At 42.8% G+C, this 17,038-nt stretch overlaps 2 protein-coding genes across 3 annotated transcripts; one reads left to right on the top strand and one right to left on the bottom strand.

Annotated features, from left to right (window-relative positions):
- Positions 1–1,038: 1,038 nt before the first annotated feature.
- flcn (folliculin) lies at positions 1,039–7,783 on the bottom strand. Of its 2 annotated transcripts, none has more exons than XM_034609826.1 (12): positions 7,481–7,783; positions 7,146–7,358; positions 6,249–6,407; positions 5,892–6,113; positions 5,620–5,786; positions 5,421–5,512; positions 4,353–4,513; positions 3,972–4,085; positions 2,681–2,804; positions 2,427–2,552; positions 1,763–1,865; positions 1,039–1,664 (listed from the first exon to the last, which is right to left on the bottom strand). In XM_034609826.1, the coding sequence occupies exons 2-12, from the start codon at positions 7,356–7,358 to the stop codon at positions 1,457–1,459; spliced, it is 1,689 nt and encodes a 562-aa protein (XP_034465717.1). In that variant the 5' UTR covers positions 7,481–7,783; the 3' UTR covers positions 1,039–1,456. The 2 variants fall into 2 exon arrangements, with proteins under 2 accessions (XP_034465717.1, XP_034465718.1); XM_034609827.1 differs by having other exon boundaries at positions 1,457–1,664; positions 6,261–6,407.
- A 2,587-nt stretch (positions 7,784–10,370) lies between these two features.
- Positions 10,371–16,911, top strand: leng9 (leukocyte receptor cluster (LRC) member 9). The gene is made up of 7 exons (XM_034609828.1): positions 10,371–10,738; positions 13,393–13,486; positions 13,934–14,046; positions 14,184–14,510; positions 14,632–14,872; positions 15,660–15,771; positions 15,860–16,911. The coding sequence occupies exons 1-7, from the start codon at positions 10,603–10,605 to the stop codon at positions 16,511–16,513; spliced, it is 1,677 nt and encodes a 558-aa protein (XP_034465719.1). The 5' UTR covers positions 10,371–10,602; the 3' UTR covers positions 16,514–16,911.
- The last annotated feature ends 127 nt before the right edge of the window (positions 16,912–17,038 follow it).

The raw sequence follows: 17,038 nt of genomic DNA, 5'->3' as shown, positions 1-17,038 counted from the left end.
TGAAGCATCATGTTATTTTTTGATCCCTTTATGTGTCAGGAGAGAAGTTGATTACAAGTGAGAGGAAGGGAGCACACAGTTGTTGCTTTGTGTCAAACAGGAATTGTTTCTTCCCAAACCTTTTTCAACACAGGCCAAAGGAAACAAGACGGTTTCCCAAAGTCCCATCAGTGCTGGAGGGAAGAGGAAACTAGAGAGCAGCCGCCTCACAGCAAGCGATGCATTAACTCTCCCAGAGGCGTCATTAACTCCAAACCTCTTCACCTATACTATATGTCTTAATGACAGGCATAAATACCCAGGCATCGTGCCGCCTTCCTGTTTCATAAGTCACTTGCATACCGAGCGGCTGAATATGTTACTAATTTGTGGAACTGCTGCAAATTATGTTTGTGCTTCCATCTGTGAGGGTTGCAAAATGAAATCCAGATTCGAGTTAAATGTAGAAGCATAAAAACATAGAAGATTATAGAGAATAAAAACTGTGGAGCAACACTTCTACTCCAACAATGCTGAACAGCAGATTCCTTTTCAATCCTAATATTTACAAACTCAGTGTTGTTTTTAAGTGGGAGGAGAACATGAGCTTTTACACAATCGCTTCATTGGTATGGGTAAAAAAAACCCTCCTGATTTAAACAAAGCCGCATGTTGCTGAATTTTATTGAGTGAAGTCTGCAAACTTCAGCAGAGAAGCAGACTTAAATGACTGTGGCATGGGAGAAGAAAACGCAGAGTGGATCAGTACGAGACTGGCTCATTAAGAAGCCAAAATCTGCTGATGTGGTTAAGGCGTACTGGAGTAACTTGTTATACAACCATTTTGCACACTTCAGGACACCACAGAACCTTAAAAAAACCTGTTGTCTTACTCCACTTGGTACTTGATGGCCGACGGCCACTTGAACAAGTGAGTGGAAACAGGCAGAGAAATGCAGATCTGCTCCTTTACTTCCATTTCAGCCCATATTTATTCTTCCTGTTCACCGCAAGATGGAGCCACTTGTGGAATAAAAAAACAAAAGGAAGTGCAACTGACCCGTCACATGAATTTATTTCATTTTACAATCAGTGAAGGAGTAAACAAAGTGCAAAGCCTTTTTGTAATAAGTTAAACTTTACATATTAGTACAAAGTGGTGGACTGCAATAATTCCCTTTGACAAATAAGAGCCCTCATAACTCATCACAGTTAAAAAGGTTTCAGGGCAAGAAACATAATGAATCCCTTTTTTCTTGCACATTACAAAATAATGAATGAGCCAAGGCATCTGTCATTAACTCAGAGTCTTCTTTCATTCCACAGAAAGTCCCAATCAGTTAACAAAACTGATTCTCGCTTTCACTTTCCTTTCTTTAGTATCCCCCTCTCTTTCCATGTCCCTTTTCTTCACCCCATGCTAACCCCTCCTCCTCCTCCTCCTCCTCCTCCTCCTCCTCCTCCTTTCTTCTCTTTGTCACTGGCTGGGGCTCCTCTCCCCTCCTCGGACCGCCGTCATTAAATGACTCTTGTAGGTTTTGCTGAGTCCAGTCATCCAGAACTTGAGAAGCCTGACATTGTCCTCTTCGCCCGGCCCAGTGGCACCAAGGAGGGCCAGGACCTTCTGCGTGTCCTCCCTCCCTCGCCCGTCCACTTTGGAGAACTTGAACAGCACTTTGACTTTGCTGAAAGAGTGAGAAGTAGCTATGAGAACACGTTCATGTGGTGAAATCTTCCCTGATACCCAAATAGTCTTCATTGAGACTGAGTGATCTTTACTCACTTCATACACTCTTCCTTCAAACACAGCAGGCAGTGAGACACCACATCCACAGACAAGTTCTCGTTGGACAGAGCCACCTCAAGCTTGTTGAGTAACGTTGGACCTGGAAAAAGATATGTTCGATATATTCGGTAGTTCCAAGTACAACCTTTCATCAAAGCTGCTCTTCATGTTTCCTGAAACTTAAAATACCTCAGAGGAGTTTATGTTTTTTACCCACATATCTCAAAACCTTGCTGATTAAACAGCTTAGATAGAATCCAGGGGCAGGGCCAGGGGGGCCCAAGCTAAAATTAGATTGGCCCTTGAAGTGCCCCTGTCCAGTCAATAGACCTGATTTAGAAAAAAACTTACATCCTCCACTGGTAGAAAGAAGGAACAAATCCTTCCTGATATTCTAAATAGTTTCTGATGTGGATGCAGATCATGGGATTTTTTCTCATAACATTGTGGGCCAGGATGTGGCTGAATTAAAGAGTATTCTTGCTGTTACTGTCCATCACTGTGTATTCAGATTGAGATTCTGATCAAAATATAATTTGCTATACTACTAAATTATAAAGTGCACAGATTGCGAAGGTATGCAATCCCTACTTTTAATGTTTAGCCAAGAAGCATTTTACATTGAAAATGAAAGCAAACATAAAATGAGGTGTTGGCTCACCCCTGTCAGTGGGCTGTGGGTTGGCACTGCTGATGGTGAACTGATAAAGTGAGCAGATATCCTCGTCTCCTACAGCTGAGATTTGACAGTTTCTCTCGATGCTGACATCCACCAGCACTGAAAACTCTGCAGGGTAAAATAAAAAGAAGGTAAAATCCACACAATGTGATCTACATGTGAGAACCAATAATATGTAACAGAAGCATCTCTGAGGTTTCACGCTGTAATGTATCATTTCAGAGACTCTCTTGTACCTGAGGAGCTGACGTGGGCAGGAATGGGCACATCTGGGCTCAGACCCAGGAAGTTGCACTTGTAGGCCTCCTCATACTGACCACTGTATGGCACAGAACGCACACAGCCAACTGGGAGCAAGGACTGATTGGAGAAAGGACAGAAATTCAGAAATGAGATGCAGCAGGAAGAGAATTGTATCCAGCAAAGTACGTTGAAGTTCACAATAGTAGCCCTATTCAACTCCACAGCATGTCTTCACTTGTTCTGGGACAAAACCGATTCTGAAATCAGGACTAAGTAATGGAAACGCGATAGCCCAAACCCATCCTGCTGAGACAGCTGCAGGTGCACCCTGTTGAGCTGGTATTTTTTTACCGATTCGTAAAGTCGGGGCAACGTGTATATTTGTAAATATTTCCATGACACCTATTTTATTATGTCCCAAGACTGCTTTGTTCCAATCATGATCAAGGTATCATGCGGACAGTAAAACTATAATGAGGTCAAGATGTATAATAACCCTGAGATTACAGACTCTCTAAGCACATGCAAGTTGCTAGTGTGGGAACATTTTGTACCCCCCCTCCCCCGGACAGTGTGTGCAGTTGTTCTATTCCTATATTGCAATAAAACTAAAACACACAAAAGCCCAATAGGTGGAACAACGCTACCACGTGAGCGAGACAAAAGAGAATTTAAGTGCAGTCTGTCACAGCTTAGTGACGCCCTTGAATAGAACAGGGCTGTCATACGTGTTATTAATAACACATGTGCTATTCCTGCTGTGACACGTTAACACGTTTGCTATGAAAAACACCTGGGAAGCAGCATGCAGCAATGTAACTGTAATCAATTACAATAATAATAAAACACAATTACAACAACACGATCACAATGATAAAAACTGTTTAAGTGAACAGGAAAACATTATAAACAATCACCACCATATAATAAACAGCAACACTGTATCTCTATCTACTGTAGTGTATCTATCATAGTCTAGTGTTTGGCAAAGAAAGGTAGGTGTGGAAAACATGTAGAGGCAAAGAACATTTCAGGGTGTGTACCTGTAGCGTGAATAAAAATATCTTCAGGGAAGAACAGAATATTAGAAAAAAAAAACTGTAACTAAATAAAGTGAATAGAGAGAACATAATCACTGGATGTTACACGAAAATGATATTTATCCAGTGATCCTAAGATGACATTTGTAATCTCTAATTGTTTTTATTTCAAACTTTAGACAATGTTTTACCATGGCTCAAATAACCAGGACCTGAGGGAGAAATGAACACAGTAGTGAAGTACCTTCAGAACGATAAACGCTGATTGGATGAGTCCGGGGTGAGCGCCTCTCCATATGACCTGATTTCCCATGAGCACGTGCCACGCTAGCTGCCTAAAGTCAGCCACCCCGAGAACCTGTGGAAAAGATAGTCGTCATCAATATTATCTAGATTAGGGCCACAAAACAAAACTACAGGACAGATTACCACAAAACTAGCTGGAACGATGCATTACGGGTTCGTCATTCAATTTTGCTTTAGAATTTTCATCACTTTCTTTAACATTGTGAGATGCGTCTTTTGACATTCTCACTTCCCATGGACTCATTTAGGGATCTTAATGAAAAAAATCTGGCAACCAACTATGCACAACAAAACAAGCTCAAAAGGTTCTTAGGTTTACCTGTCTCAAATGTCGCAGGGACCTAAATTTTGGACCGGGAATTTCCTCTAGTTTTGTGTCATCACACAGGAAGTCATGGCCCAGCTCATTCACTGACTGGTGCCGTGACTTTGAAGACCCTCCGTCGGCTCCCTCCCAGCAGCTCATTTCCTCCTCTTGTTCTTTTGGAACCACAGAATGATATCAAAGCATGAAAAGCAATGACGAAATGTTTTTTAATTGAGGTTCATTACAGATATGGGGAATTCCACAGGAAAATCCAAGAAAAGACTGGATTTTTATGTGTACATCCTGTCTATGACATGATGTGCATCCTGTCCATGACGTGATGTGCACACTCATCTCATCTTTCCAAAGCAAAAATGAAACTGTACAATCTCACCTCTAATAAGTGACAAATTTCAACACCTACAGTAATAGAATGCTGCTAATATAAACTAGCACATAATGGAAAAGTGTCCCTCACAATATCAGGTCAGGTGAGTCTGGACAACCATCAAATAAACAAATTAAGGATACAAATCAAACAGGTATTTAAAATCATACTAAGTACAGGTTTTCTTGTGTTTTATGTGTATTAAGCTACAGAAAGTAGCTTAATCATATTAGTATTAGAAAACAGAATATGAAATGCGTCTAATTTTTTCACTTTCTAAATCTTGACTAAAAACTGTGTAAACACTTCCTGGCAAGACTCTGTATTTGAGAGCAAGGGTAAAGTGATTCACTGTTCTTCTGGCAGACTGTCGCCACAGTGGCTGACCCAGTGCATCAGGATTCCATTTAAGTCTTTTCATCCTGATGATAAAACCAAGAGACATTGTGCAAACACATGACACATCAGCTTAGACGACCCTCATTCAAGCAGCTTAACGTGGCCTACAAGTCAAAACATGTTGAGGCATTGACCAGGTAAATGGAGTTCTTTTAGTCTGATAAACTGTTTTTAATCAGACTAAAAGACATAACAGACATTTATTTGTTCAGCTTTTACAGAGTTACAGGGCTCAGTACAAAGATCTATGATAAAGATTTATAATCCCATTGAATTATGGACTATGTCTGTACCTGTCTGTCTCTCTATAAGCACCAGGGTGTCTTCAGTGGGGGCCCCCTCCAGCAGCTTCTCCGTCAGACGGCTGCCACAGGCCTTCAGCAGCCTGGGAATACGGTGAAAACACACATCAGTAAGTCCAGGTGAGTGACTGCAAACAGCTCACATTGAAAAAGACGACCCAATAGTGGGACTGACAGTGGATCAACTCACCAGCTAAAGGAGGAGTGCAGGCTGGCCCAGAGGTTGGGATGCTCGGTGAGAGAGGTTAGCGATCGGGCTGCGTTGCCACTCCTTTGATGTGGGAAAACTGCTGGTGAAAAAGCACTGTTCATCCTCACAGCTCGCTGGGGGCAAACTCCTTGTTCACTGTCAAACACCTGATGCAGAGCACAAATACCAAGACATTAGGTGTTGTGTTAAATGAGAATTGAGTCTGTATATTTGTTTTTGAGGAAACTGAATAAATACATGTAGTGTCCTACCTTGAGAGCAGTGCTTTGCAGGCTCTGTATGGTGAGTTTAAGGTGGCGTAACAGAAAAGGCCAAGAGTTGATAAGGTATATCCTGTCCATGGCTACCATGACAATACTGTACCACCGCTGAAAGCCCCTGGCCAAGCTGTCTTTGATAAAGAAGGTGTGTGAGAACACAAAACCGTGTTGCTCATCTCCAAAGAAAATTGGCCCTTCACGACCAGGACACACCTGACAAATCAGACAGAGAAAGTTAGAGGAAGGATGTGAGGAGCTAATGGAATTAAACAAACAAATGTGTACGTTAATTCAGTGCAATGTGTGACTTACATGCACACACACACACACATACTAATGCAGACGTACGTCACTGTTTACCTCACAGCTGAGGCTGCGTACACAAGCTTGGCGTACAACGCTGAAAAGCTGTGGCTCTCTGGGATGCTGGTGGCTCAGGAAGCGAATGCCCGTTTCATCATCGATGCTCATGAAGCCTGGGTGAGACGCAGGTAGAGATCGGCATCCCTGTGAGGCAGAGACAAGAGGAAAATGAGCACCTTGAGATACACGGCAGGAATATGAATTCACACACAAACCAGAGAGTTAAAGCTTAAGTGTGATGTAGAGAGACGGGTGGGTCTGATAAGACTGAGGCAATTATTACCTCTGCCAAAGAGGCGATGCTTTTGTCTGTATTCATTTGTTGGTTTGTTCTTGTTAACAGGATTATGCAAAAACTACTCTACTTTATTTACAATTACATTTGGGGAGAGGTGGGGCATGACACAGGGAGAAAGAGGAACTCGTTGAATTTTGGGGCTGATCCGGGATTTTGTGTCACTTTATTCAACACTGCATGATAGGGCGTTTTTCAAATCTGCCATTTTTGTGTGTGCAGTTTGGTGTCATGTTTTCATCAGTGTTTGTTTGTCGGATAGCCAGCCTGATAACGCAAAAACTACTGAATGGATTACCACGAAACTTGGTCAGAGGTCAGTGAAGAACCCACTAAACTTTGATGGGGCTCTGGCTTTTTTTAACTTTGCAACATTTTCACCAATTTCCCAGAAATAATTCATAGATCTTGATGACAATAATAAGGCATGTTTATGGGACTGATATCTATGAGTGTGTATCATTAGGTGAGGTTTGGTTGAATTCAAGGGGACTGTTAGAGATATGCACTGTCTGATATAACAGTGATAATAATAATAGTATCATGGTGAGCTGACGCTCGGGCCTCGATCCACCACCTCTGCTCACCTCACACATTTCTCCTCTCTGCGTGGCCGAGCTGTTGGCTCTCATGGTCAGCCCTTCACCTTCCCGGTCCCCGTCCCGGTCCCTGTCCCCGGGAGCTGGGACCCCGTACTGGGATGCAGGGGACGGGGACGGAGGGTGCAGGGCCTCGGTGCAGAACAGTGTCCGGGGCCCGTGGAGCTCACAGAAGTGACAGAGAGCCACCAGAGCATTCATCTGAGAGACAGAGAACAGGGTTAAAACTGAGGCGAGTGTGTGAAACGTTAACAGTCAGTTCATCCCACTGGTGTGTCACTAACAGGCTCAACACAAGGTCACAGTAACTGAGTGTTTCTTACCTTGTCTTGACTTTCAGCTCAACAAATGACTGGAGCTCAGAGCTACTTCTCATGACACTAGTCGCAGTGTTTACGTCCAATAAGCCTCGATATACAAAAGCAGCATATTCAAAACAGTGGTTTAAAACAGACTCTATGTTTGAACACAGTCTGTTTTTCAAAGCTGCGACTTTCTCAGTGTTTCGTGTTTAGGTTTCCTGTTGTTTTGCCTCCCTGTCGCTTCCTCATCGTGTTGTTTCCTCTCCGTGTAGCTGCTAAGCTAACAGACACAAACACAGCGCGTCACGTGAGGAGGCACAGTCACGCGCTCCAGCCACGGTGACTCATGGCCGCTGTGCTGCGTTCAAGAACACCGGGGGAAAAGGACGATGACAGCACGGCCACCCTGACACGTGGAGTGTTTCAGAGAAGAGCTGGAACTTTATCGATCCCATTTCTGGGAAATCCACTTGTTGAAAATTGAATTATAAATACAGAGAATATATACATAATATACTCCTTTCACGACGGAAATATTGTTTGTAGAGAAATGTACTTGGGTAAAGTGCAAGTTGCACAGGCAGGAGGATGTAAACTGTATTTTGTGCATTAGTATAAGGATATCTTGAAATAAACATAGATATACTGTATATATGAATAAAGTATAATTTTGATATGAAATGGTATGTAAGTATATTTATATTTATATAAATGGGTGAATTTTAACAAGAGTTATACATGTGGAATAAAATAATATAATTAATATAACATAACATAATAATTGGTATATGTTATATGGATAATGTGCAAAAGGACACCAATGTCATAGTTACTATTTTGGGTTCTGGAGAAATTTGTTTCCAACTGTGACCACCCATAAAAGCCCTTATAGCTCATATAAAACTATCTTATTGGCTTTTTTCTCTCTCAACACACTGTTGACACACCTGTGGTTCTTTTCACCTGGAAATGTGTGACTCATTTTTAACCCTATGGTTTAACCTCAAAATTGGTGGCTGACAGTTTTTCTCACTTTGTGGTTGTTTTAACTCACATACCATAGATACAGCATTCACTGGAATATTTGTAAAAATATTTTATTTAAAAATATTTGGTGAATCAGGTGAAATAAAAGTCTGAAAACAACGATATTGCTGATATCAATATAATAGAATGAAACATGTGCTGACTGTAGTTTTCTTTTTTTTAACTTATTTTTTAACTTATTTTTTATTTAGTTTTCAACAAAACAATATGCATTTTCAGACAGTTACTTCTTTGTCCATTTTTCAACTGTATATAGTATTGGTGTACATGATATTCAGGTACAGTGTGCAATGCATAGAAAGAACAACAAACATCAAATAGTGCTCACTCCAAGAGAAAAAGAGAGGGGATAAGAATAAGAATAAATGATTGATTACATACATAACCCTCATTGTATTAATAACGCCGAGGCAGGACCCCATCGCTTAGTAAAGATAGACTTTTGGAGCCTTAATGAATATGTGATTTGCTCCATTTGGTAGATGTCCCATACTTTTTGGGTCCATATATTGTATGTGTGTGGGGGGGGTCTGGTTTTAACCATTTGATTTCAATGCTGCTGTGAGTAGTATGTTTAGCAGGTATTTTTTGGCCCTCCCGTCCAGGCCTTCAGGCATCGCTCCCAATAGTGCTACTTTGGGGTCTTGTGGGATGTCCTGTTGGAATATCTCTTTGAGGGCATCAAAGTATGTGTGTATTTAACTTAGGGCAGAGCCAGAATATGTGTGTGTGATTGGCAGCACGTGTTCCACAGTTACGCCAACACAAGTTGGAATGCGCCGGGCCCATCTTGGATAATATTTCTGGTGTTCTGAAGAATCTGGTAATTATTTTCCATTTAAATTCCTTCCAGGTGTTTGGATTCGTAACAAGGTGTGCCTCTGTGCACATCCCCTCCCAGGTATTCTGTGGTACAAAGGACTTTTTTGATAGTGAAAACTACATTACCCACAAACCCCTTAAGGTGACACGCTCAGGGTCAAAGAGCGATATATGGCGAGAACTGTCTGTGACACCTGCCCCAAACAGTGAGGAAACAAAGGCAGCTGCCTCTAAACAGTGAGGCAACCGAGGCAGCTGTCCCCAAACAGTGAGGCAACCGAGGCAGCTGTCCCCAAACAGTGAGGCAACAGAGGCAGCTGTCCCCAAACAGTGAGGCAACCGAGGCAGCTCCCCCCAAACAGTGAGGCAACAGAGGCAGCTGCCCCCAAACAGTGAGGCAACAGAGGCAGCTCCCCCCAAACAGTGAGGCAACCGAGGCAGCTGTCCCCAAACAGTGAGGCAACAGAGGCAGCTGCCCCCAAACAGTGAGGCAACAGAGGCAGCTCCCCCAAAACAGTGAGGAAACAGGCAGCTGCCCCCAAACAGTGAGGCAACAGAGGCAGCTGCCCCCAAACAGTGAGGAAACAGAGGCAGCTGCCTCTAAACAGTGAGGCAACAGAGGCAGCTCCCCCCAAACAGTGAGGCAACAGAGGCAGCTCCCCCCAAACAGTGAGGCAACCGAGGCAGCTGTCCCCAAACAGTGAGGCAACAGAGGCAGCTGGCCCCAAACAGTGAGGCAACAGAGGCAGCTCCCCCAAAACAGTGAGGAAACAGGCAGCTGCCCCCAAACAGTGAGGCAACAGAGGCAGCTGCCCCCAAACAGTGAGGAAACAGAGGCAGCTGCCCCCAAACAGTGAGGCAACAGAGGCAGCTCCCCCAAAACAGTGAGGAAACAGGCAGCTGCCCCCAAACAGTGAGGCAACAGAGGCAGCTCCCCCAAAACAGTGAGGCAAGAGGCAGCTGCCCCCAAACAGTGAGGCAACAAAGGCAGCTGCCTTTAAATAGTGTGGCAGCAGCTGCCTTTACACATCAGTGGCAGTTTCTGTTGACACCGGAAGTGCCTCTACGAGCTACCGCTGCCACAGCTGACTTGAGCTAGCCGTTACAGTACCCGCGCACTTCCTTAGCACTGAGCTCTACACTTTCAGGAGTCAGAAGTGACTCTGTCGTTGTGTGTCAGCCGAAACAAAAGCTGAAGGTGTGTCGAGACTCCACAGGGACAAACAGCAGGAGTCCGAAGTAACCTCGTCTCATAGAAAACAACAGGCAGGAGAATGGCGTCAGAAATGTCCCCAGGTTCACCAGAGCAGCTCAGAGAGGATGGGACCCAGCTGAGGGACACAGGCAGTCCAGAGACAGGGGCCCCAGCTGAGCCCAACACTGGTCCAGACACCCAGAGAGCCCCAGCAGGTAAATCCCACTGGTTAGTTATACACACACTGCTCCATAATAACTGTTTGTTTTGTTTATTTTAATTGTAATATTGCCATATGTAAGTCAATATAATGTGTCAAATTTGAAAGTACAGTTTAGATCTGCCGGATTACTGAAGTCACACTTAATCTTTGCCAAATAAATCAAATTCCTTAGTCTGTGTGCCACAAAATCCTGCCACAAGTTATGCATAAAAGCTAATATATAAAGTGAAACCTTAACAAAATTATCAGCAATGTTCTGTGCTGCCATGCAAGATAAAATAAAGAGTGTTCATTCAGTGATAGAACTGTGGTGCTTCAAATTAGCATTCATCTGTATTTTCAACACTATTTATACAGATAAAACCAATTGAGTTAAAGCCACACATCATGCTACACAACACCTAGTAGTAGCATTAACATAAAAAGATGGCGACTCAACAATACCCAAGAAGCCAGTATCAAATCTGTCTGGAAATGTAAAAAATATGATGTAAAACCCAGACACATGCACAAAATACTGCCCTGAAATGTTCCTAAAATATGGCTTTCTTTACTCTCCTCTAAACTTTAACTTGTGTTTGAGTTCCTGTAAAATATCCACAAATAAAAATACTTTACAATCCTCATACTGTATTGCACTCAGTAATTGAGCGAGGGGAGTTCTGGTAAGTCCTGTTATGATGTGTCTGGACCTCCTTGACTTCAGAGTTGATCACTGGATGAGTGACCCGGCTCCTCGTAATGTCAGATCATGTTTTAACTTAACGCCCAACTGCTCTGCTGGAATCTGGAAGTGAGTCAGCAGCTGTAAGTATTGACCTCCAGATCCAGTACGAGGAGAGAATTTACCGTCTGCTTCCACTCCCATCGCTCTCACTGGGCCCAAGTCCAGATGAACCTCATCAGGAATGAAAAAGGTCTTGATAACCGTTAACTGTCGTGGCAATTTCTGCAATCCCACCTTAACAACGAGGAACGAGACACAATTCTCTTACAGTGTTGTCACACTTTAATGCTCAGAGCATGGTGCATACGACAAAGGTTAGTTTGTAATATGCACACCGATGGGAAGCAGTTCTTTGTCTTTATACATTTGGCTCATCCCTCCCACTCTGGTGGGGGAAATTAACATGATCATATTGTGGTCAAAATGTTACATTTCCCTTACATAACCCAGTTAAGACCTAATAACTGGAAGCAGTTGAGAGACTCCCTAAAGATCAGTGGCTGTCGTCCCATGATTTTGGGCAACCTGTGCCAACCGGTGCCACCTCAGTGGAAAAGGAAGATATCCCAGTTGATAATTAAAGTGTTTGTGTTGTGAGTCACATTCAGTCCTATCTGGAAATAGAGCCGCGGGGCGTGAGGTATGGGCCAGAGTTCACAGGCAGACCACATCCTTACTACTTGGCTGACATTTGAGACCTCAGGGGCTAGTCATTGCCACCTGTTACATATTTATTCACTTTATCAAACCACTAGTTTCCTTCTGGGCATTTATAGTTTATTTCCTCATTTATTGCCATACCCGTTTAAGATAAGAATCAAGGGGATCAAATTAAGATATGGAGGCTCTTATACTGTCATAGTCGCAAGATATACATAAAAAAACACACGTATTACTATACTACTGCTAGTATCTGTGACTCTCTGACATCTCACATCCGCCTGCTTGACCCAACTGAACTGTTCAAATAAGAACTCAAATCTCACTCGCACATCTATCTGCCTCAGTCTGCCTCACGTAACGTCCACCCTACATAACATCTTATCTATCCCTCACTGACCAGATTTTATATTAATCAGATACTAATCATCTTGGCCTCTTCATCTGATTTTAAACTTGCTTTTACTTTTCAACTATACTTGTGTCACATATGTGGTATTGATAGGTGTTTGCCACTCACATTTTGTTTTACTTAAATAATTTTAGTCTTAATTTATAATATATTGTTAGGTGTCCTTGAGTGTCTGGAGTTGGTGCTGTGAAATAAAATGTATTATTGTTATTTACTGTATAAAGAATGAATCTCACATAATACTGTATATTGATATTTCCATTTATCCCGCTTACTGGCTTAAGTTAATAGTCGTCACTCTAATCTGAGAACATCCTGCCGCACTGTTGTAGGTATTTTCAGAGTCATTGAAAACTGTCTTAAATTGGCAGACGGACTTTGCCTCATATCCGTCTCGTCTCTCTGACTCACAGCCGGGGTCAAGCTTCAGAGAGAGGGTGGGGAAATGATGTCTGTGTATGTTGTACATCATTTTTGTCAGTAGTTTTATCTGCAACTTTCCTTAGAAATCAGCCTTTGAGTGATGATGTAAACTGTTTTAAGTCAATATGTTGATACTGTAACTCGGAGCTTCACACAGAACAGACTCCCTCGTGTGTCGTGATATTTTATCAATCAATCAAACAATTGAACTGTATTCATAAAGAACCTTTAAAGCTAATCAAATGAAATTCAAAGTGCTTTTCAGGTGATTGACAAAACATAGGATTTTGAAAATGAGTTCATTAGATTATAGTTTTGACTTAAATGCAGAATCCAGAATTGAAAGGGGACTTTCTTTGCAGTCTGATTCCACATCGGCCTCTCTCACTTTTGCTTATACTTTTCTCTTTCTATCGTTTTACAGAGTCGGCCGAGCGGGTCCAGGAGAAGGTGAAAGTGTGCCCGTTTTTCCTGAGGCAAAAGTGTCATTTTGGAAACAGATGTCGTCTGAGTCACAGGTCTGTTTTCCTCACCTTGTTCTCACAAACTCACCGACAGCGTAACGGAGCACTTTTAGTGTTTCAGATACATTGTAGACAAATGTTTAATCCCTTTTTAGCAACTGCAACACCAAAGAACTGGAAATGGTTGTAGTTCAGCAGTAATGTAATCTGAATATTAATATATATATATATTTTTTTTAACATTATTTAATTATTATTTAAACAAGTTTCTGATCATTGTTGTAATAAACTGATCAACCTGAAGATAAACTCATTGCTAAGATCCACCTTTATGTATTTTCGTTTCTCTTAGACAGAGGCGATTAAATACAGGTACTGCAGAATGTACTACAGAAAAATGCTGTTCTATGTCAAATGGAATTTAGACGTGCAATTGTTTCCCATCTGACATATTTCACATGTCTTTTTTTCTCTCCCACTATTTACTCTTTCATTCCTCAGTGATCCGACACTGGATGATTCATGGGCCGCGTCTTCTGATCAGGATGACACATCGGATGAAGAGAGGAAAGGAAAAGCGGACAAAGCCAAAAAGCCAGGATACAAGGGAAACGGTCACTGCATATTTGGCTATTTTCTCTTAGTCATCTGATACTGATGACATACTTTTAAGATCCAGTATGAATCTTGATTTCCTTTTTTTTTCATCATTTTTTTTACATCTCTTTATAAATATTAAATTCTCCCACAGAAATAAACAAAAAGCCTCGAATGCGAACTGCAGCCGACGTTATCTCTCGGATCCTGTGGGACCCATCGGTGGATTCGTCACAATTTGTGGTTGGTTACTTGGATCGCTTCCTAGGCGTGCTCGAGCGCCCCTTCTGTGACTTCAACTGGAAAGCCAGCCCATGCGACTGTGACTATACTACTGAGCTGGCCCTGCCCAGACACAGGATCCAGTACTTCACTTACAGAGGGCTCCGCGTCTGGGACCGCCACACCAGAAAGGACAGGGTGTTTGGCTCCACCGGTCAATCTCTGGCTCCCCCCTTTGGAAAGGAGGAGGAAGTAAAGGGTAAGAGAGGACCTTTTATTGCTGCCCCCACCTCACACACACCCCAGACACAGACTAATAAAGACAAAATATACTCACTCAGAATGTATGCTGACTGAATAGAACCATTTGTTTTCACAAGAAACAAACCCAGACGCCCAAGAGCAACAAGACGGCCTAAAAACAACAGAGGAGCAGCCACCTGCTGTCAGTGGGGAGGAGGGGAGTGACACAGGGGAGTGTGCTGACACGCAGAACACACATCTGGAGGAAGAGAAGCAGAATGAGATGAATATTCACGTCCCTGACTCAACAGGAACAAACACCTCTCAGGAACAACTGGAATCACAGGGAGCATGTGTTGTGGAGGAGGCTGCAAATAGGTCTGGTCTTCATGTTCATCCTTTATATTTAACTGAGAACAGACGACTACTGTACTGAACATAAACGTTTTAGTAGAGTTTACATACTCCAAACTAATGTGCCAATTTCAAGTCAACTACAAGTCAACTGTTCACTCAGTCATGTGAAGCAGAATATGTGTGTGTGGTGCAGTAACAGGAGGGATTTTAATCAGATCCACTTGATTGGCTTGCTCAGAAATGGGTATCACTTAGAGATTTTGCTGTCATAATACATAGAGGGCAATTGACTGACAGCTTCCTCAGCCACACTGTTAGATCAGGATGCAGAGGGTTCGGGTGAAACCAACAAGGGAATTCTCAAAAATCATCCTTTTTGTGAAGAAAGTTTTTGCCAACTGACGTCAAAACACAAATATCTTATCCTGGATATCATTCCGCTAACTAATACAACCTACGAGCTAAAGGTCAAGCATTGTTATGATATACACAGTTTCCTTGTGGCCTTATACATCACATGTGACTGGATAAATGTATCCCTGAATTCAAGATAAGTCTTTACAGATGTCATAATGCATTGCAGGGATTTTATTTAAGAATACTAAAACATGTTATTGTGACAAACTCTATGTTTTGGCATATACACCGGGGTCCAGAACTAACTATCTATTAATACATCACGTTACATTCAGGAGATTTATGTTTATAGGAACGTCTTGGTTTTAAGTTCAAGCTAAAACCTGAAAAACATTCTCTGAAGGTCCCTCGCTGCCTCTTGAGTAATTTTACTCATCTGATCTGATTTCAGACTCAACGATTCAACAGACAAAATGTCCCCAAAAGAGCAAGAGACTGTAAAAGAGGAGGCTGAGGAAGAGTCGGAATGGAAAGAAAGCTGGGAGCGCAAGGACGATGCTTTGGTGAGTCCAGCACCGCTCAGGCTGAAATACTTCCCTGCTCTGCTGTAGAAGCTCAGGTTTAACAGGTTTTCTCCTTCATTGCACACAGGGTTGTCTTGCAGCCCTGAACCTCAAGGAGGCACCTCTGGAGCAGAGAAAGGAGACACAAGGTGGTCGCCCTCCTAGAATAAAACCCACGCACTTCATCACCTTCAGGGCCAACACTCCTGCCATCCTCTCCTGTTTCCAGCTGCTGCAAGAGGAGCTCACCTCTCTTCTACCGTTGTCTGCCCCTCACTGGCAGTCCGCCTCCAGCCTTCACGTCACCCTGTGCCTCCTGGTGCTGCGCGGCCCAGCTGAAGTGGCCGCTGCTGGGGAGATCCTCCGAAAGTTTGCCAGTTTGGATCGCAACCCCCTGGTGGCCGTGAACTTTCCCGTGAAGCTGAAACATTTCAGCGGGAAGGTGCTCTACCTGAGCCCCCAGCCTCAACTGCCCCTCCAGCAGCTCAACAGCGGCCTGCAGGAAGCCTACAGGACGGAGGGCTGGCTCCACAGGGACTCCAACAACCCGCGCTACCACCTCACTCTGGCCAAGGTAGAGGACAGAGAGGGGGAGAGGGTTTTTGAAAGGGTGGGGGACCTGAAGGTGGGGAAGAGTTTAAACTTCGGTCGTCTGCCAATCAACACCTTACACCTTTGTCTCGTGAACGGTTCCCAAGTAGATGGTTTTTATGAGATTGTGTGCACAGTAAATCTTCGATGATTCCACATGGACACGGAACAAACACGTATGTTTTTATGTGTCATATGATGTGCAATATGCCCGAGCTGGAGTTGCACTGGCCCTGCTGCCTGACAAACCAAATTTAATACCTGTGTGTTTACATTGTTTTAAGTATGCACTTTTAAATATATTTGGGTAAAAAGCTGTGCGACAATGGTAAACACCTTGTGTCCAGTTACACTAAAAATCACCTGCTGTAGCTGCGTTCTTGATTCAACCTTCAGGTCCAGGAGGAAACCCATGATTTTAATGTTTTAATATTGCATCCAATGAAAATTACTCTAAATTATGTAACAGCTTTAAATCTTTATACTTGACACGTGCAGTTGAGTTTCCACTTCCTTACAATACAAAAAAATAAAAAACTGCATCAAGAAGAATGTTATTTTTGAGTCCAACTTTAGGCGTCTTTGACATTTGCTATTTCACTGCTACACAGACTGGACATATGCACCTGCCAATAAGGCGTTTACAGAAAACACAAATGATTTATGAAGGGAAAAG

This window comes from Hippoglossus hippoglossus, chromosome 16 (assembly GCF_009819705.1).
Source record: "Hippoglossus hippoglossus isolate fHipHip1 chromosome 16, fHipHip1.pri, whole genome shotgun sequence".
In the NCBI taxonomy this organism is placed as follows: Eukaryota; Metazoa; Chordata; class Actinopteri; order Pleuronectiformes; family Pleuronectidae; genus Hippoglossus; species Hippoglossus hippoglossus.
The sequence above is the reverse complement of the archived record's forward strand: the minus strand, read 5'-3'. Positions and strand labels throughout refer to the sequence as shown.